We start from the raw sequence: 22,169 nt of genomic DNA, 5'->3' as shown, positions 1-22,169 counted from the left end.
CATTGAGTGCCAGTAACAATGCAAACCTGGGGCAAGAAAGAACACATTCGTATGTAGTGACGTGTTGGACTGTTAGACCGCCTTTGTTGTAAGTTAATTGCTGCTTTAAACGCCTTTTGTCTGTCCACACATTTGCTGACGGATGGTGTCTGAGTCGCATACATGGACGTTTTTTTGGAAGAATATGTAGATGTGTGTGTGTGTGTGTGGGTGTGTGGGTGTGTGTGACCATGTCTGCAAGGCGGCGGTCCAGAGAATCAAGTTAACCACAACAGGAAGCGGTCTGTCTGTCCTACCTGGCCCTTCCTATCAGACGTAGTGACCTACTTTTCAACATGTGTGGGAATAAAAGGTCAAGAGGACCAAATCCAGCGGGAAGCAGCTGTTGGCAGAGAAAGCTGGGCCAGTGTCACGGTGGAGAAGAGTTGAGTAGTAGGGCATTAGGCGTTAAAGGAGGACGGGGGGCAAGAGGATGCTATCACAACACTCGAGGACATGCTGCACTTACTCAGGGTCTCAAAGAATGACTGAATGTCTGTGTGCTCAGCGCAGAAAGTCATCTTCTATCCCTTCACACACAACCCACGTGTCAAAATGTGTAACTGTATGTACAACACCGCCAGTTAACACTTACAAAGTTGTTTTAAAAAAACATATGCACATATATAGAAAGACAAAGTTAAGCATGTCTTGGAAAATTTGAGTTACAATAGAGTTACATCCTCTGACCTAAATTGGCTTAAATGCATTTACCGATGTGTTGTTTCGGCCGCAAAGATATTCATAGTTGGTTTCATGTGCGTGCAAAGAAATTCAGTTTTATCCTTTGACATGAAGGGGGGGGGGGGTCTAGTGAGTAATGTGGTGGTGTTTTTTTTTTTCTATAACATTCACAGTTCCTGCAAGTTGGTGAACTCATTTCCTGTGTGATTCAGCTTCTTTATGTGTCAGGCTTGACAATTTATTAGTGAATAAGGACACACCACAATTAGACACACACACACACACACACACACACACACACACACACACACACACACAGACATTCATACACACAAACACATACATACATGTCTTTCAAGGTCCTGCATGTAATAGAAGCCTAACTGCTGAGTCTGCATCTCTCAACACAAAAGGCTTGCGTGTGTGTGTGTGTGTGTGTGTGTTGTGTGTTGTGCGTGAGTCACACTCAGGAAGTGGTGAGGTTGTGATATGCCTTCCACCCCGGCGGGTTCAGGGGCGATAGGTTGGAGGTCGGTTGACGCGGCAAACACGGCCTGCTCTTGATTGGACGCTGAGCATCCTGATGGGGAAACATAAAGAATGTTTTCCATGATGGCTCGGGGCAGTCCCGAGATATGACTCATCGCATATCTCTCTCTCCACTCCCCTAATTATATCATAATATACTGTACCATATAATGATGCACTGAAGACACTGTGTGAGCTACTGACTGTACTGACTCACAAAGAGCCCTTTTACAGCTCTGAAAGCAGCTGTGTGTTATGGAGATATCTATATACGTGTGATATCATCTATCAGTCAAAGGTCACCAGTGAAGGCCATTCTACGGTCAGAATATGTCAAGCTGTAATGAAAGAGACGGTCTTTGTGTTGAGCCCACCGCTCAACAACAACAGCCGTTGTTATATACGTAGATCGCCGACTGTATGCCGACCACGACCACTAGTATGTTTTCCCCGTACGAGCGCACCGCATTTTCTTCAATGAGAGTTATCCATATTGTTTTCCCGAGAGGAGCTGGTGCGTAGTAACAGTGCGTTCCATTTGTACTCTTGAATCGGGAACCCGCCCCCCTGAAGTCGGATTTCCAAGTTGGGAAGTCGGGAGCATCTTACATTACCCCGACTTCGAAATCCAACATGGCTGCTCCGTGCATCAACAGCAGTGAAAGCGGTAGTTATTTACAGTTTATTTGCACATCCGTCTTATTTGTGTATCATTAAATCCGTCTTAAACACAGTCCAGTCCAACTTCTATCTGTGGACATTGTTTTTACGCTGTTTGTATGCACAAAAAAACGACCTAATGCGTCGTTATGAACTGGTATTGCTTACAGTGGCTAATCTGAATAGAGCTAACCCCACTGTGAAATCCGACTTGTTTTAATGGAACGTGGTCAACTCGGGTGTGACGTCATTCCCAGCTCCAGCTTCCGAGTTCCAAGGTAAATGGAGCACACTATAAGCTCTCTTTCTCAGAGTTTACCGTTGATTGGCAGCTTCCCCCCTCTCCTCGCCTGCCTGGCCCTTGACTGGCAGCACGGAAGGAAACGCTGCTGCGCACGCGTGTGTGTGTGTGTGTGTGTGTGTGTGTGTGTGTGTGTGTGTGTGTGTGTGTGTGTGTGTGTGTGTGTGTATTTGTGTGTGTGTGTGAAGCTGAAGCCGCAGTTGCTCATGACTTACCCCCAGACCCTTATAACGGTAATCCACTCTTAACAGTGTACAGTAGTTCCCATGGTCCCACTTCCAGGCCACCCCCTGCCCATTTTCCTGTTTGACATATGATGTCATCAGGATCTCAGGAAGTGCTTTCATTTTTTTTTCTTTCTTTCTCTCACATCATCCATTGGCCACCAGTGGCTGCCAGGCTGACCTCAGAGTTGATGTAAAAGATGAATTCACCCCGGGCATCGTTTTAATAAAAAGGATTAGCTCGGGTTCACTGCATTTGATTGTCAGTTTAATGTGAGCTATACTAAGATCATTTCCTTGAGCCACATTACTCACCGTTGCCAGTTTTGGATTGTACAAAAGTGTGGCGGAGGGAGGGGATGGGGAGTTTTCTCATCATGGCATCATGAAGTAATGCAACATTACCTTTTTACGCGTCTCGCCAGCCACCCAGCTCCCCTGCAGACACAAGCACACGTAGGTGCATATTCACATTGACCCTGTTCAGACCTGCCGTGTTGTATCCAGACTGTTTCCAGATCCAGCTAAGAGGTGCAGGTCACCCCTGCTATTAAGTCTTTACTTGTGCAATTTCATTAGATTTTGTCTTAGAAAGAGAGAGAGAGAGAGAGAGAGAGAGAGAGAGAGACATGTTTGAGCCCAGGCTTTTAGACAAGAGGAGACATAGGATGATTATTTGGTAACCTTGCCTCGGGAGATGTTTGGCATAGGCAAATCAACTGAACTGACTAAATGGATTTAACATGCTCTATGCAAATTACAATGATAACTCGACTGTCCTCCAATGTGGTTCATTTGCATAAAAACTGAACTACGAAACAGGACACACGCATCCAAACAACCATCCCAACATTTGGTTTGAGCCATCATATCCCATCTTTATTTACAGGAAACAATGTGTCTTCCTGTCTTTCCGCTGATTCATCAGGTCTTCTCTGTTTGCTGTCTATGTCCTCACCTTGCTCTCCCTCTGTGTGTCCTCCAGGTGTTCTACGTGTCCGACCTGTTCAAGCCCAGGGTGAAGCCAGCCACTCCCCCGCCCTCCCCCATCAAGAAGGAGCTGCTCCCTTCGTCCGACATCATCGAGAGGAACAACCACCACAACATGGTGTGAGAGAAGGCCGCGACCGAGGAGCCAATCGCAGCGCCGCTCGCCTCCCATCGGACAGTAGAATGTAGCGACGAGAGACTGTAGCTGCGTCTCAAATGGCACCCTCCTCCCTTTTGCAACGCCCAGCAGGGGCGCTCACTCCGTGGACTAGGGTGTCCGATTTGAGATTTTGCACAGCAGAGTCCACTCTCACTATCCAGACTTATTATGTACCATTATGTTAACTACTAATCAACATTTGAGCCCATCGTTTTTTGAGCACAAACCGATAAGAATTGGAAGACTAAAAGACAAAATGATTTAAGAAATTGATGACTTTGACAGGCAGAGCTAAAGGGTGTGGAGGTCTGATGGAAGTGTTGACCACAAGAAATGAAAAAACTTGTGAACAAAAATTAATGAATGAATGAAAAAAAAAAAAAAAGACAAACCCCCTTGCCTGAGAGAGGGATTTCCAGTGATGCTTCCTCTCCGAACTCTCTGTGGCCTTGGAACGCCGTAGGACAACAACTTCCTTAGCTACGGGAAGGATATTACTGCAATAACTAGCAGCATAGAAATATTAACAGTATAGAAAAATATAACTTATAGCACTGTTTTTTTTTTATTATTTTTTTTTTTTTTTTTTTAAGTTCATTGTCCATTATCACCACTTGCTGCCTGAGACGTCTAACTGAAAGAAAACTTGATGAAGCTGACACCCGTGAGACAGAAGTATTGACTCCCAGAAGCCAACCGAGCCTGTGGCGGTGGCTTCACAGGACGCCACGCGCCAGGCAGGATAAAGTTAGCATAGCATGGCTTCAATAACAATAACCCTGTTACCAGGAGGCCACTGTAAAGATCGCATACTGATCTTTTCAACAGGTTTTAGAGCAATCCTTTGGCTGTCTTTGTTCTTGACTGATAAGCAAGATGTCAGTATCCCAATAAGCTGTGTTTAGCAGTAGGAAGTCAAGGCCTCCAGCATTTACCTCTGTCTCCAGATCAGCATGTCAAGCTTTTTGTAGTGGACTCTCAGAGTGGCCCAAACCCGGGATGTTGCATTTTTCGAGGGTTAGATGTAGTAAAAGGGGGGGATATTTCCTTGTGGAAGAAGGGAGGCAGATCTCCCAGCAGCTGTATAAGAGGCGTGGCTGTGCCATGCCACTTCCTGGTGTTGGTTGGCCATCTGTTTTGGCTTCCTAAACGGGAAGGGGACGGGTGGACGGAGTGGAGGGGTGCGGGCTGTCACCGTGGAAAGAGGGTGATGAATTACAGCTAAGCTGGCACATTATTTTTGGGGATGATTTGGGCTCTTTCCGCTGGCAGGGAGGGGCTCTCACCCACCCAATCCCTCATTGGCAATGTGTGTGTGTGTGTGTGTGTGTGTGTGTGTGTGTGTGTGTGTGTGTGTGTGTGTGTGTGTGTGTGTGTGTGTGTGTGTGTGTGTGTGTGTGTGTGTGTGTGTGTGTGTGTGTGTGTGTGTGTGTGTGTGTGTGTGTGTGTGTGTGTGTGTCCTGTACACTCCTGTGCTTGTGTGGGCTTGTACATTGTGTGTGTGTGTGTGTACATATGTATGAGCGCTGTGAAAAGGAACCCCCTCTTGATAAACTAAGTGTGCGTCAAATGAGACACACTGTCAGCTGTGCCAAGTGTGTGTGTGTGTGTGTGTGTGTGTGTCTGTGTGCATGCGTGTGTGCCATTGTGTGTCAGAGAGCGACAGAGCAGGTGAGCGTTACGAAAACTGTGGATCTAATATTTTTATTCTCAGCTAAGAAGCATTTTTAACCTTGTATGTGTATAGCCTGTCCCGTATAATCACTAACAGTTGTACAGTACAGAAGCCCTTTTTTATTTACAGCCGACTCAGATATCCTTTAACAACACACTCCGCCATGTTGCACATCTTTCTCATCGTATAGTCCGTCCTATCATTTCACCAAGCCGTTTTCACTCTTTTTATAAATATATAAATAATGTATAGATCACTAAAGTTACTCTGTAAGATACTGTTTCTTAACATGTTTAGATATATCCACTATGATTACAGACCTGTGTTCTTTACAAAATGCTGCTTAAAAAGCATTGAATGATTTTTGTATCTAGATAATTATTGTAGATTGTTATAGTTACGTTTGTAATATGCATTCAAAAAAAAGTACACCCACAATTGTATTAAAATTCAATATTAATATTTTTGTATTGTCTCGTTTTTTTTGTACAAAGACATAGTTGCAATGCTGTTTTTTTCTGCTAAATGTACTTAGCTCTAATACATGTGCTTTTAAATAAAAAGCTCATTATGAACACAACTTTGGCTTGTCTTCACTGTTGATCCTGCACTTTGACTACTAAGTTCTGAAGATGTTTGCTTTGTTTGGCTCGATGGATTTTGTTGTAAATGTTTGCTCCTGAAAATGATCCCTTTACTGTGTGTGTGTGTGTGTGTCAATGACGGGTCCCCACAAACCTGTGTGTGTGTGAGATCATGGTTTGTGATTATGACCCAAACAAGAACTGTCATTTTCTCCACCACAGTGTGTTTTAACCAAGGAGAGAAAAGCCAGAATGACACTTTGTGTGTCGGCTCCCTGTCAGAAACACAATGTTTAATCCAAACGCTACACTGTATTCATGCAAAGCACACCATTGCAACTGCATGTCCACATCACAATATTCTGTATTTTACATTATACGCATACATTTTAAACCTGTGAACTCAAAACATCTACAGTTCTAAGCAGATCTGTAGCATGATCAAGAAGGAACTGAAGTCTTTTTGAGTAGTTTTCATGCAAGCGTGACATTAAGAAGAAGAAAAAGAAAGAAAAGAATTCAAAAGAAGAAAAAGAAAGAAAGTCTCAGACAAGAGCCGTGAAGCAGTGAACGACGATCATTTGACTGATGGTATCATTATAGTGGCAAGCGTGTTTCCCATAGCGTCCTGTAAAGTGCGGTCTTTTATTGACAGTGACAGTACAGCTGGTCTGAGGTCAGTTGTGAAAAAAACCAGACAGCACCAAACTGAGATTTACGGTGCCTGTGAACAGCTGGTAGGCCTGGGGTCAGCCATGCGTGGCTGTAATAGCCGAGGCCCTGCTGCTGAGGCAGAGAGAGGCCCATGTTGTGGTCTTGTTTGGCAGCGGCGGAGCCGAGCAGAGCTGGCACGGGGCCGCCACAGCCAGGCCAAGGCATTATTACATAGTACTGTACCTCTCTGAGTGTGCTGGGTGGGTGACATATACTGCACAGAGCATCCACTCGGCCTCTTTACTCTCATTTATTGCTTTACGCAATCAAGCTGATGTTTGTCATTTTCATCTTAGAGTCCAAACAAAACAAAAAAAATAATAAATCAAATGCTAATTCCTTTTGGCATGTGGAAACCCTGTAGCTCCTATGTTGGTGCTGTTGACATTTTAACAAAAGTTGTATGGATTACGTCCTCCTCTGTGGGCTGAGAAATTCCTCCACCCGTGGTCTTATAAAACCCTTTCAAAACCCCTTTTGGACAAACCCAAAAATGCAAAGGGTCACGTTAAATACATGGCTGTTCTACCTCAGTTTACATTTTGGAGATACGCAGTTCTCACCACACACATGACACGAACGACACAAAGAATAATGCAAATATTAGGATATGCAACATAATTGGGTAATACAGGTAATCAAATGACATATTTGATACACTTGAATGTAAATAAAGTGCCATTTGACAGCTGGTAAGTGTCTGCTGCAAGTTAACCCCGTTCTGCTCGACTGGACTTTGTTAGAGATTCCAGTATAATTGCTGTGGAGAACTTTTTCCTTTTCTGAGAAGAAGCCCGACAGATTGATAACATATGTGTCCACATGCTATATACAGAATGACTAAAGGACACAGTTGAATATGACACTCTAAAACCATAAGGTATGTCGCAAGCAAGAATGCAGCAGTTAGAATTGGCCAGTGGGAAAGGAAAGAGTCATTTTAGTTCATATTTAACCCAACACAGTAGCTCAGAATCGGCGTGTGTAAAAGTGGTTAGAGTGGCTCTCAGCTGACTAACAGACTTCTCTTCTTGCCATGTACAGTACGTAGTGGTTGCAGTCAAAAAGCCCAGAGTGAAATGGTCCACAAGCACACATGATATAAAAAGCATCACGGCATAACAAGAGTGCTACTGTAGGTGGCTCTGGTTTGGCTTGGAAGTTGCGAGTGAGCTTGTGTGTTACTGAGAGAGACAGAGATGGAGTTGCTGGGGTTGTGGTGAGGGTGGCACCTCCAGGAGAGCCGCCTGGAGGCCTGGAGCTCTGAGGGCCTTTTCACTGCAGCACAGTCCAGAGAGGAGAGAGGCAGCTGGGCCACGAGGCGCACGCAGGATGGCCAGAGGAGAGCCATGGGAGAGCAAGAGGAGAGCAGTCTGGGCAGGGCTCTGCATTTCCTTAACAGTTAACTGGTTACAGTATGTTAGTGTCTGTTTTGCTGGGTTTTTCACACACATAAGACATATATGTAGATATAATATGACCCATCCACAGGACACAGAGAGGACAAAAAAAGGAAACTAGTGTGCATGAAAAATAAGAAGAAAAAAAAACTTTCATATGGTTTATTATGGATTTCCCGGTTTCGGGTATCCAAATGATGATTGAAATGTTTTCCATCTTGACAGAATTGACCGAAACATGGAGATAGATGGATGAAATGAATGATAAAGAACAACAACAGCTTCCTCTACCACCCGCATACCCTGCATTGCTGTGTCAGATAGCATTCACAGAGGGAATAACGTCAACAAAAGCAGATACATTAGGAAAATTGAGCAGCTTTAAATACATGAAAATAAGACTGATTTTGTGAAGTATTAACCCAGTTTTTGGTCAATCCACTGTATTAAAGCGTATCAGTGATTAAAATAAGGACATGGTGGGGTGTTGGATGCTGCTGTCAGTCAATAGGCACATGTGTAAAAGCAGCAAGAGGATTAATACTTAGGATTAATGTTTTTATGATGATGATCCAGCATAAGAACACTATGTCTTTGTCTCAGCTATATAGGGAGTGATTTTGGAGCTATTTGACATGAATGAAACCTCAAATCCAAATCCAGTGAACATAAAAAGGGAGTTTAATATCAGTCTCATGTTAATTCGACAGACAGGAAGACTGGATTAACCTAATTCTTCTGTTCCGATTTGAAGGGTTCATATTTCTGTGTGGAACAAACAGGTAGGTGTAGCAACCGCAATGAGGAAATATTAAGTTTGAAGTATTTGGTTCAGACTGAGATATCTCAACAACTATTGGATAGATTGCCATGAACTTTGGGTCAGGCATCCATGGTGCCCACTTGACGAACCCCAATGACTTTGGTGATCCTCTGTCTTTTCCCTTTAGTGCCACCATGAGGTTCACAATTGTGCGTTTAACTAATGGATTGCCCTAAGACTTGGCACACACATCCAGACCTTCAGGGTTTGCAGTTTGAGCGCCTTGTTTCTGAAATGTCACTACTGCTTGAATATAAAAATTAATTGCCAATTTCACACATAACACTATCCCTATGTGACATAGTGTCTGTGCATGGGGTGGCCGACTGGAAAAAGAGGGAGAGGAGAGCGAAGGATAGAAAGTGAATACATTTCGCAGATGTCGGCTGCGCGTGGGGGGCAACAGGTGATTATGTCATCTTCACATAAATGGCCTCTGTGTCCACCCACTCTCTTGCCTTTATGTTTCTCTCATGTCCACACTTTTCTCCAACATGCATTGAAAAGCCTCATTTACCAACTTGTGGTTTCTTAATGATTCAGCTTTATTCGCTAATACCAAGCATTACCCTCCCCCCCCCCATATCAGTCCTCTCATGGCCCATATGGAGGAGTGAACAGGTCAGGAAAGGAGTACAGGGATTTGGTTGCTCTGAACTTTTTTACTAGACATGATTTTTACAGATGCAAAAATATTATTGGTGGTTATTATTATAAAAAAAAGAAAATTTTGTACTGACACAGAGATCATTGTACCAAATATAGTGGTTAATACCAAAACATCAATGGGAAAAACCAAACAACATCTTGACCTTTTTGAATGCACACACACACCCACACACACACACACACACACCCACACACACACACACACACACACACACACACACACACACAAACCCATTCACCATCTCCACTGATGCAGTCAGACAGGTTAAACGAATGCAGAGTGAAGATTTCTACCGGTGTCTAGTTCCTTTAGAGCAAACGATGTTCGGGAGAGACGGAGAAGAAAGGGGACAGAGGATGGGGGGAGTGACCGATGAGGAGGAAATGGGATTAGGCGACTGCGACAAGGGCCCTCTGTGATCCTTTAAATGTACAAAATGGAGTCAGGCATGCATCTCTTTCCCTCCTCCTTCTGTGCCTTCTTTTCTCTCCAAGGTTGCCAAGGGGAATTCTGTCATACAGCCAAAGTTGCTTAAACCGCTGTGGATCACCTGCTCACGCAACACTGCACTCAAACCCACAGACACATATTGCTCCCATATGCGCACACACAAACACAATTTCTCCAGCAGGGCAGAACCGCTCAGTGATTACTGGAGAGTCAGAATTCAGCTCAGTCCCTCTGGCTGCAATCCAGAGGCTGCTGCCTGATTTACTGGTCATCTACGAGGGTCTGCAGAGCGTTTGCGTATCTGTTGTGTCATCCTGCAGGGAGCCAACCGTGAGCTCAGCACTCAGGGACTGTGCATCAGCCTCGCTGACAACGAGCTGAATACCTGCTCCAGACATTTGGCCCATCCATCGTACTCGTAAAGATGTGAGGTTCGCTCTGAGGAATTTCCTGGAATATGTGCGTATTCAGGTTGAAAGCTGTAATTTGACCATATACAGTAAAGCAGGAATTATAGATTGTGAAGCACATGATTCACTTCGGGTATCCGCTTTGTCTTGCTCTGTGGGAGACAGAGGGAAACAGGGGAGAGTGCAGATTGTGTAAGGTTTAATAACGTCAGTCATGGGACTAGGTCAAAACAAGTTAGGAAATGTGATAAACTCCCAAAACCCATCCATCATCAGCTAAAAACTGGTCCAAATTGATGTATATGCATATACAGCATATGTGCATGTATTTCTATTTGTCTAGCCTTCCTGTGTGTCTCCATTCTGGCCTAACTAAACACTCATCCTCAAAGAGAATGTGGAAATATTTTCATGATGAATCTCCCAACACATGTAACTGGAACTTAGTCTAATCTGCACCACATTTCTCAACAAAAAACTCTTAATATCTCTGACCTATTTAGTATTTCATGTAAATGCGTATGCACACTGCAGCTCGGAGTTGTGTTAGCTGTCAGATTGAATAATTCCAGGACTGCGGGGGTCTACGAGGAACCAGTGACACTGCGATATGTCACAACTGACAACTCAGAGACATCAAGAGAAGAATAGATAGATAGACAGACAGACAGACAGACAGACAGATAGATAGATAGATAGATAGATAGATAGATAGATAGATAGATAGATAGATAGATAGATAGATGGAAAGTGCAGGTGTGACGGGCTCAGTTTGTTGGACTATTGCATGTGCATGTTTTAATTTTTTTGCTGTGCTTTTAATTGTGTGGTATTTTATTGGTGTGTTGTGTTTTTTCCAACAGCCCTTGAACTAAACACAAACTCACTACAGCAGCAATCGGCAATCAACAACAAGCAGCAGGTGTGCGAAGACCTGGGACTTTAAAGTAGGAGGAAACAGAAGGAGAAGACAGCGAGAAGAAGAGACGCGGTGTGGGACGACGGACCTGGGGAGCAGGTCGCGCCCGACGGCGTGGACGCCGAAGCCAGCAGCACATCTTTTGACCGCTAATTGAAACAGCGGTTGGGTGAGTCAGTTTAACACAGCACAACCCCTCTTAGGAAAGATACACATTCATCCAGGCCGGCTTAGGTCTCACGCTAAACACAACACACATGAGACGAGACAATATCATTAATGTTACCAGCTACGTTAGCTTTTAGTAGCCGTGTTCCTTTGTTCTACGAGCCCAGGTTAGCTTAGCTTTTGTAACCGTGCCTATGGGCGCACCGTGATGTAGTTGCAGGGGAAGAGGGGGAGAAAGGGCCGGCAGTAAGCTACACCTTGGTGGCAAGTGACCACAGACAGAGCAGTGCTTCCCAGTCTCAGTGTCAACCTCGTCCTCCCCGCACGCCAGCGAGGAGAAAGAAATGGGAATTAACAGACATGAGCAGCAGAGCAGCGGGCACTGAAAAGGAGCGAGAGGCCACCATCGAAGATTCACCGGAACCTGAAGCACAGTAGCCTGTGTCCGTTCGGTGTGAAGACTCCGGCCTGGGTGGCTAGCAGGGACGCTATCGCCCCATCAAAGTGCGAGTAGGGTAGTGAAGGAGTTGAGCGGCGGGCACTGGGAGGCTGGCTGCAGGGCCAGGCAAGTGTGAAAAGTAAGGGGCATTGGCGTGTGTGATTGCGCTCCCTAGGCGAGGGTCGTGATGGCCGATCTGTGACGAGCTGGGGAAGTAGACAGTGGCGGTGAAGGGAAGGAACGTTTTTAGCTTGTATGTTTTACCCTTGGTGTGTCCTATTATTTAAGTGACGCTCCCCTCGTTATTTTAACCCTCGTCGCCACTCAGACGTTTCTCTGTTTGGTTTCCAATGAAAGGGAAAGGATACAGCGACTGTCGCGTTGAAGATGATGTCATAGCAGTGTCACGCTGCATTGCTATCAGCTCAGAATCACGGCTATATTAAGGAAGTACTTATGCAGTGGTGATAGCGCAGTGGATATGACACGTGCCTTTGGTGTGGGAGACCTGGGTTTGATTCCCACTGCAATTCATCAACCAATGTGTCCCTGAGCAAGACGCTTAACCCCCCCCCCCCTTAGTTGCTCCAGAGGCACGTGACCTCTGACATATATAGCAATTGTAAGTCGCTTTGGGTAAAAATATGACATGTAATGAAAAATGAAAAGTACTAGCTACACAAAAGTTAGTCGAGCAGAGCCGTACCATACACGGCATCAGATAGGACATGCTGATGTTTACCATGTTCGTCATCTTTATGTCACCATGCTAACGCATGCTGACCTTTACTAATTAGCGCTACACACAAAGTACAGCTGAGGCTGATGAGAATGCTTTGCAAGTATTTGGTCATAAACCAAAGTATTAGATTAATGTAAATTTTGACCAGATGGCGGTGCTAAACGAAAAAGTCCTCTGGGGACCATGAATGTGTGTACCAAATTTTGCAGTAATCCATCAAATAGATGTCAAGATGATTCAACAAAAAACTAAAATGTGTAAACCTCATGGCAAAGCTTAATAAAAAGTCAGGGATCACCGAAATTGTGGTCACACGGAATAAGCAAAGGCCTTCATGGTAGATTTCACGCTTGTCTCTGCTTGGCCAACAGTCAACTCCATGTGTTGCCTGTTGGTGCTCCCAAGCAGCCCATTGCCACACTCTCTTTGTGTGCGCGTGTCTCCAATCTATGACCCATTGATAAAACTATGTTAACCATAACTCGCACATCTGAGTTACAGGAATGGACTCCTGGGTTTGAATCCCACCATAAATGTTTTATCTCTGACTCCTCACAGGACACTTCTGTTCCCCTCTGATGTGTGCAGATGCTCCATGTAGTGAAAGGAAGTGAGTCAAACATTAATTGAAAAGACAGAACACTTTCAATACACATCCACCGCCCCCCTACGGAAGACTTTCGCTGAGCACGGCTAAAAGAAAATGCGGAGGTGTGGCACAGTGCTGTAAACCGTCCGCAGATGCTTGTTTGTTGTCTTTCCGAGGCCTGGAGAGCAACAAGATAATGTCTCCTTTGAGAGTGAACAATAATGGTCAATGAATGTTTTATGGCCTCTCTGAGAGACAATGTCAATGATGTCTTTATTGCCTTCACATGTTGAAGAGCCTCATTCCTAGATGACCAAAGTCTGCATGCTCTGACAATGTAACTGCTGACACACTTTGGGGAAACAATTATGTTTTATAATGTTTTTCCTAGTGCTATAGCTTTGTCCTCTGCTGTGTTCAACTATTAATATTTAAGAAGCAACGTATAAAAATGTATTTTACAACATCATTACTGTCAAAATATGATAAACAAATGAGGCCATACTTACTCCAAATACTATACTTAGTTCAAGTGGTTTTCCAAAGTAAGACCAGCCCTTTTCTTTCTGTCACAAACAGGATGTTGCTAATTGTTTTGTTGTTTGTGCTGGAACAATAGCATGTCTCCTGCTCTCTCTTTCATTCTTCAGCTCCACTCCCTTCTCTCTCTCTCTCTCTCTCTCTCTCTCTCTCTCTCTCTCTCTCTCTCTCTCTGCGTATAGTGTTATGGTTTAAGTAGTTACGCCATACCTAGCCTATATCGACGACGATTCATTTATGGGATTGCTCTGGTGCCACCAGAAGATCCGCCGGATGTCCTAATTTTGGAGCGGATGTCCGTCACCGTCCAATTTCGTTCGGATTTGTGAGGACTATGGTTAACTGCTCCTCAGATCTCTGCAGGGTAAATTCAGACAGCTAGCTAGACTATCTGTCCAATCTGAGTTTTCTGTTGCACGACTAAAACTACTTTTGAATGTACACATGTTCCACCAAAACAAGTTCCTTTTGCAGAGCCGCCATACCTGCGTCCAGAGCTTAGCGCCGCCCAAGACGATTGTGATTGGTTTAAAGAAATGCCAATAAACCAGAACACGGATTGCAGTGTGGACCAGCCAGACCTTCCTTTGCAGCACTGTGGAGGAAGGTCTGGCAATGCAAGACTATGCCATACCTGGCCACTAAGCACCCTCAGTGTGCAGATCTCCTGCCTGCACAGCTGCTTCCTTTTTGCTCAGCAGCACTTTGTCATCTGACAGGAAGCTGCTGCATTGGACAATCAATGATACGCAAACACATATTCAGACTTCACTTTAACTTGGCCGCTGTTATTCTACCGTTAACCTTGTGATCGCTGTGAGAAAAGCTAAGGTGCCACTGTGACAACTTTCTAGAGTTTCCAAAATCCTGTCTGTGAGTTTTAGGAATGGCAGCACAAAATAAATGCAATTAGGAGAAGTAGATGCAATGTTTTTTTTTTCTACTGTGCCATGACAAAATGTATTCAGTCAAAAAGTTCTAACTTCTTGATGCTAACATACTACACATACCAAATAAATCCCGCTATTTGTTCATACTGGTCTGTAATACAATTACTCACCATTTCACTAAACATCAATTTTTCTCACCACAGACGTATGCCTTTAAGTACGTGTTTTAAATGTGAGAGGATTCATGTTTTCCCGTGATATTATCTTATCCTTCTCTTATGTTGACATTTAATACCGTTCAGAAAGTACCGGTACATTAAAAAAAGTCCGTTAGGTTATCCCCCAGACAATCTCTTTTACGGGAACGCCAACAGTCAAGACTACTCTGCATTATGTTCTTCCTGGAAGACTCACTCATCCATTGTTTTATTCCGTGGAAAAACAAGTCACCTAAACTCCAGAGGTGAAGCCAGCCGACACATCTGCAGCATGTCCGTTCTACCAGACTGAGGACTCACTCGAATGCACATCAGTGCCCTTATATGCCTCCTGCTGTCTTGTTTACAAGGGAGTGATAGAGGACTCCGAAGGAAAAGAGAGAGAAAGGAGAGATGGTGTAGAGGAAGGAAAGGTTAAAAAATAAAAGGTGGAAAACGAGGTAAACTGTCGGGAGATGTGGTATAAGATCTTCAAAGAGTCTAAAGTTTCGTGTTGTGGAACTTCAACATTATTAAAGCAGGGAAATGTGCAGATTTACGAGGTGTGGCAGATCTCTCGGCCTCGTTCTGCCCCTCTCTCCTCTGGGAAAGACGTGGATCGCCTTCAAGACTTAGAGCAGGACACTCGGGGGTTACACACCATTATTTCCCTTCTCCCCTTCATCTACCTTCTGCTTAAACTCCTCTTACTCCTTCCTCCCACTTCTCGTCATCCCAACATCTGGTTTCAATCTCAGCTGAGATTACAGACGTAAGCGCAGCATCAACAACAATCCCCCCCCCCCCTCAACCCTCTGTCTATTCCTTAAGTTGTGCTGCTCATTTCCAGGCAATCCCGAATGACTGATTTGATTTATCAAGAAGGGGAACTGGGGATTACATTTTTTTTTTTATTAAACTATAACTCATAAGGAAGGTAACCTCTTATACTGTAGGTATCCCAGCTGAGCATGAAGGAAAGTTAGAGAAATAGAGTAAAAATACCGGGGTGATAAACAGCAGGACACTGACCATGGCCTCGAGGGGTGAAAGGTCAGAGGTCAGGATACAGGAGTTGTAGGTCAGAGGTTAATGGGTAGCACATAGGCGGATGAAAGGTAAAAGCTTGTTTATGGCTGGAGGAGAAAGGGCATCCTTCTATCTGGCAGGGTTGACCTGTCTGTCTCGGCTTCCTGCTGTGACCCAGCTCCTCTGTCTGTCTGTCTGTCTGTCTGTCTGTCTGCCTGTCTGTCTGTCTGTCAACAGGAGCATACACTCATGGATAGGAGAAAAAAACGGTCAGGGGTTGTTTGCATTTCTTCTTACTTTAAACCTATCACAATGGTCTTGGGCGGCGCTAAGCTCCGGGCGCTCTTAGCAGTATATCGACGTGTGTATTTTATTTGTAGAAAATCTAGAAAGAGAGAGAGAGTCAGAGAGTAAATGGCGAAAACATATTCTTTGTAAATCTTTACAATCATTCCCCGACCAAACCAAGCATGCCTGCCTTGTTGCATGATAAAATTTTTCCTTAAATCTTGATATTTTCAGCGTGTAACATTGCTCAGAGGTTCTGGTTAATGTTTCTTGATCCGACCGGAGTTTAAACTTAACACAAAGAAAGCGTCAAAAGAGTCTTCCATGACAGGACTTCGTCCTGAATGCCCACTTCTTTCAAAACCCACTCACAGTTTGTAAAGCAGGTTTTTTGTTAAAATGTAAATCCCAAGCCCAAGATGAGACAGCCCAGATGACATCACAATGACATCATCAGGGTTATTTTTTCCAAACTCTGCCAAAGCTCCTTCAGAAAGGTGTGCACAGATTGATAATGAGGCATTGATTACGTTCAATGCCAACGTTTCTTTTTAATTGTGAATTGCATGAATGACATGCTACATTCATAGGGCTGGGCGATATGGAGAAAATAAAATATCACGATATTTTTGACCAAATACCTCAATATCGATACCACAATGATATTGTAGGGTTGACTAATGGTGCTTTCACAAAATATTTACACAATGAGATTTTTGATTATAAAATCATCAGTAATGTGGATATAATGACTAACTGGTTTGAATTGGAACTCTAATACGACTAACATTGCTAAGAAAGCGAGACAGCGCCTTTTCTTTTTACGTAGGCTTCGAGACTTTACTCAAAATACTAAGATTCTATTGAACTTTTACTATTGTGTAATTGAGAGTGTCTTAACCAGTTGTATTACTGTGTGGTTTGGTAATCTCACTCTAAAAGAGAAGAAGGCTTTGAATAAAGTGGTTCGCTCAGCCAGCAGAATTATTGGTTGCACTTTACCGCTCCTGGAGTTCACATAAAAAGCTAGACTATTGAATCGAGCTTTACAACTGGCTAACGATGCCTCAGGCCATCCAGCAGGGGCTTTCTTTGAGATGCTTCCCTCAGGGAGAAGGTATCGTTCTGCCAAATGTTCTACTGATCGCCATTTAAACAGTTTCTTTCCACAAGCTGTGATTGCTTTGAACAAAGCACCTTAAACTAGGCACTTTAAATTTATGTATGGATTTTATTGTACATCATTTTAATATTGAGCATTTTAATATTGAGGTTTTATGTGGCTTTGTTTGTCTGTTTTTATGTTGTGTCCTCTTATGTGTTGACTTTGGACTTTGAGCTACATTTTTTTCAATGTGGGTTACACTGCAAATGGCTAATAAAGTGAATCTGAATCTGAAAGGCAAATAATAGAACAGTTACAACAGTCTGATCACTTTACTGTAACGCAGCCTTTAAAACCAAGAAAAGACAACACTTATGCCATATCACGATATTATGATATCCAAAATCTAAGTCGATATCTAGTCTCATATCACGATATCGATATAATATTGATATATTGCCCAGCTCTAATCATTCAATATGAATGGATTTGTACATGATCAATTTGTACGTCCTGGAACAAATTTGTTTCAGTTCACATCAACTCATGTCTTTTCAATGAAATCTATCTATCTTTTTTTAGGCTCTTACCTGGTCAAAAATATTAGTACGTTAAAATGTGGTTCTGGATAAATGGTGGATAAACTGATGTGGAAGCTGAAGGCATGGAGGTGCATGTGGTTAGGAACAGAAGAGAAACGGGGAGGGCATGTATCCAGTTCCAGGGGTCCCAGGGTTTATGCTGACGCTGACAGGGGAAAGGTTCAGAGTGTGTGTCCGGGTTAGGGCTCAGGTCCAGCTGGGTAACGTCCTGTTTCTCCCCGCTGGCAGCAGCTGTGGTCACAAACCCACACTCCTTCCTTCACACACAAGCACACAGTTTCTATGTCTCTTACCTTGAAGCTACATTGTGTCAGAATGTCTCCCATGTAGCGGTGAAATTGTATATTACAACCAACTGAATATTACTTTCTAACCCCTCCCATTCCGAGCGCGTTGTAACTCCTACGGTGGCCGTATTATTCCAAGAAGTACGACTTTGTCTGTGAGAGTTCCTTCCAGTGTAATAATAGTTTTACGTTATTTTGGTACCATTTCATTGCTAACTTCAGCTATCAGGTTCCCAAACATATGCATGCTAATGTTAGTAAAGTAATCGGTGCTATCGTTATTCTGTATATTGTGCGAGATTAATGGTGTAAGGCAATATTTACAGCGTAGGAGAGAAGCAACGGAGGTTTTGTGTTTTTAATATTTCTCTGAGCAGTATGAACAATGTCAATGAAACCAAAATGAGCTCTTAGTATCGCCATCGGTTACACGCAGCTGTTCTAGCTGGAGCTCATCTGTGTTACAACTGCACACAACGTCAGTTGTCTGCCCGGGAAATCACGACACATATGATTACGTTTATGTTACAAGGTAGACAATCGTTTTTCATCATTGACGCGAGGAAAGGTATCTCCTAGACGTCGTTCTAGCGTTATGCACAACCATGCTATAGTTAGCCAAGCAACTATAAAACTTTGGCAGAATTACCTTTTTGAGAAGAAAGCAGGCAACTTGGGCGTCCCTTTTAAAATTCTTGCTCCTTATGAGCTCTTTCCATCTTGGAAAAGCAACTCCAATATTAATATGTTAATGTTATATTAATATAACATATTAATATCCAGTCTTGTTGCTTTTGCCTGTCGTGTTTGTTGTCGTTTTAATTCTCTTTTTTTAACTTCCTTGGCGCCTCCGTTACATGTCCTAGATAGGCGCTCTGTCGCTGAGTGATCTTCTCCCCCCTCCCTGGCATTCATCACGGCGCCACTGAGTGTAAAAGCGCGAAACGCAGAGGTTGTTTTTTTTTAAAGATGGAGGTGCAACATGGTAGAATGCATTCGAGCGAGTCGCTGAATGATTCTGAATGGCAGAGTCTACACTTACGAGAATACTTTGATTAGTTGGTGGAAGTAATTACACATGAATGAGCACATATTTGTGAAAGAACAAAGGGGTTTTTGCTAAGAATCAACTCAAAAAATTACACAATGTAGGTTTAAGAGAGAGAGACAGATGGAGAGACAAGAAAAATATGAGGCACTAAACTCAGGTAGAATGTAGGCCAAGTTTTCAGGAGAGAGAGGGTGTGTGTGTTTGAATTTCTTTATATTTAACATTCACAGAAGCACCATTTATACAGCATTACTGGCGGGGGGAGGGGGGGGGGAAGTGAAATATGAATGTGATCTGCAGTGAGCCTGTTGAGTCTCATGGCTCAGAGGGATTTATACACATCTCAGTGTAACTGCCTTTCTGTTACAGCTGCTAGAAAACAAGTTAGCAACACATTGTCTGAGCAAATTCCTCTGCAGACGGTTCAACTGAGCTCATGTTAATGCTTATATTGGGGTGTGTGTGTGTGTGTGTGTGTGTGTGTGTGTGTGTCTGTGTCTGTGTCTGTGTCTGTGTGTGTTTGTGTTTGTGTGTGTGTGAGATTTCTTTTGTCATTTTCACTTCCTGTCGGCTGTGACTGAACATTCTATTTCAAAGACTCCCATGCCCACGCAGTTTACAATTAAATAATGAGCATTTTAGGTTCTAAGAACAAAGAACATGCGTGCAAACATTGACCAGTTGACTGATAGAGGGATAGATTAATGTTTGAAATGATCGAGCACAGGGGGGAGGGGGCCTGTTCCTCCTTCCAGAATTCATTAGCAAATAGCTCAGAGTTCAACACATGAGAAGGTCAGATAAAATCCTGTTGGCATGCCGAATAGTAGACTACTCTAAAATGTCTTAGGGGGTAAGGGGTGTGGACGTTCACATAATCTTTCCGGTGGTCTTAAACAGACTAAATATTATTATAACGTAAAATGGACTCTATGCTAGCTCTATAGAAAATGAGCATAATATTCCTGCAGACACCAAAAACAGAAGGAATTTATTTTTCTTCCCTTTGATGGTTCATTCATTATGAGTAGTACTTGCCGATTTTAATTTCCTCCAGGCACTTTTTTTTATTGGTGTTTCAATAGTTTACAGGTTATTTGTTACAACATTAGAGGCTAAAAGGAGCTTTGTAAATGATTATTTACTACATTTAAGACCCTTGAAAACCTTTTTACTTATTGAGCTTCATGGTGTCCTACACAAACACGCAATTATTTTCCAAAGTTAAAATTTCTGTATTTTGTATTTTTGTCTATGCTTCTCTCAATGGTCTGAAGTGGGCAGGGCTCAGTTGGAACAAGACCACATTGGAACCTAGTATAAGGCTGGACCGCGAACGGTCAATGTGCTAAATTGTGGACACACCGTCACACAGACAGTCAGTGGTGGGGTCTAGAATATGAATGTCCTATATATTAGGTCCGCTGTTGTCTTCAGATGGTACAAAACGCCGCTGCGCGTCTTTTAACTGGAACACGTAAACACGGGCACATTTCCCCCCCCAGTTTTAGCCTCACTCCACTGGCTGCCGTACATTGTAGGATCCATTTTTAAATTCTTTTATTTACTTTAAATCCCTCAATGGCCTTGCAACCAACATCTCTGAGCTGCTACCCGTATATACCAACCCGTTCTCTCAGGTCAGCTGATCAACTGCTCCTGAGCATCCCCCACCCCCCCAAAAAACAAAGCGTAAGCTCCCAGCGGGCCGTGCCTTTGCTGTGGCAGCTCCTAAACATGGAACGATCTTCCTCTGCCCATTAGACAGGCCTCTTCACTGTCTATTTTCAAATCTCTCTTCTCCTTGGCCTTTGACAACCAGACAGTTGACATTTTGATTTTAATGTTTTACTGTATGGCTGTCTTCTCTTGTTTTATGTCTCTTAACTTGTTTTATTGGTATTCTGTTTGTATTTTATGCCTGTGTGAGTTATGTACTTTGTGTCTTTATTTATTCTTCGGTACAGCACTTTGGTTAACTTTGGTTGTTTTTAAAGTGCCCAATGAATAAAGTTTGATTGATTGATTGATGTTCTTCTGTAATTATTCTGTAGTGGTCCCAGTAATATATTTTCTTAAAGTGTACTAAAGTAGCATATCACATGACACATGCACATAACCAGTGATTTCTGCAACCACTACGCTGCCATGGCTGTAAAAACAAAAGTGACATTACACCTCAGGAAATAATTGCAGTAAACATAGTGCACATGGCAGCATATTCTTTCAATTCCAGACTTTCCGCTGGAATTTTAGGGGCGTCTGGTGGTTTGTATGCTCACACTGCAAGCCCTGTTTTTTTTTTTTTTAATTCAGGATAGTAACTGTCAGCACAGATACTACAGGACGTACTAACTTACAGTGTCTGTCTATTAGACGGCGGCTGTAGTAATCCCGGAAGTGGAACGTCGTGGATATAGTCAGGGACAGACTTGTGTTTAGGGGGTTTTAAGGGCTGGCCTCGCTTTGCTGTGGTTGAGCCAAAAAAGGGAGAGGGCACATACCTCCATGCACCAATGAGGATTGAAACATTTTGAATTAAAATATGATGACACTTGTATCCTCAGGCCACTGTCAACTGAATCTGATCAAGCTGTACCCACACAGTCCAGATGCAGCTGATTGGCTGAGTTTTTAGTGTGTTAATAATGGGCACCCAGATAGCTCAGTTGGTAGAGTGGATGCCCATATATAGAGGGTTGTTCCTCGATGCAGCAGGTTCGACTCCGACCTGCAGCCCTTTGCTCCATGTCATTCCCCCCTTTCATTTATTCAGCTGTCCTGTCATCAAACGCCTAAAAATGTCCAAAAAATAATAATAATAAAAAAAGAGTGATAATAATATTTTTATTTTTAACTGCAATAAGACAACACAAGGTGGCTTAAATATTCTTCAGCTAAAAATGATGACTGAATGATGGGAAAGCCCAGAAACAAATCGCAGGGAAATCAATGGATAATAACTGGAGGTGGAGCCCCGGGGGTGATGATGAAATCGAATGATAATTGTC

General features: G+C 43.3%; 1 protein-coding gene across 3 annotated transcripts in view; it reads left to right on the top strand.

The window, feature by feature from the left end:
• plpp3 (phospholipid phosphatase 3) overlaps positions 1 to 3,971 on the top strand; it is a 33,620-nt gene extending 29,649 nt beyond the window's left edge. For all 3 annotated transcript variants that reach the window (XM_028586871.1, XM_028586870.1, XM_028586869.1), the window contains one exon: positions 3,422 to 3,971. In XM_028586871.1, the coding sequence (XP_028442672.1) occupies positions 3,422 to 3,550 (129 nt within the window). In that variant the 3' untranslated portion in view covers positions 3,551 to 3,971. The remainder of the gene's footprint in view (positions 1 to 3,421) is intronic.
• Positions 3,972 to 22,169: the final 18,198 nt, after the last annotated feature.

The sequence above is a fragment of the Perca flavescens genome, chromosome 9 (assembly GCF_004354835.1).
Source record: "Perca flavescens isolate YP-PL-M2 chromosome 9, PFLA_1.0, whole genome shotgun sequence".
Lineage (NCBI taxonomy): Eukaryota > Metazoa > Chordata > Actinopteri > Perciformes > Percidae > Perca > Perca flavescens.
Note: the sequence above shows the minus strand (reverse complement) of the source record. Positions and strands in the feature narration are given on the sequence as shown.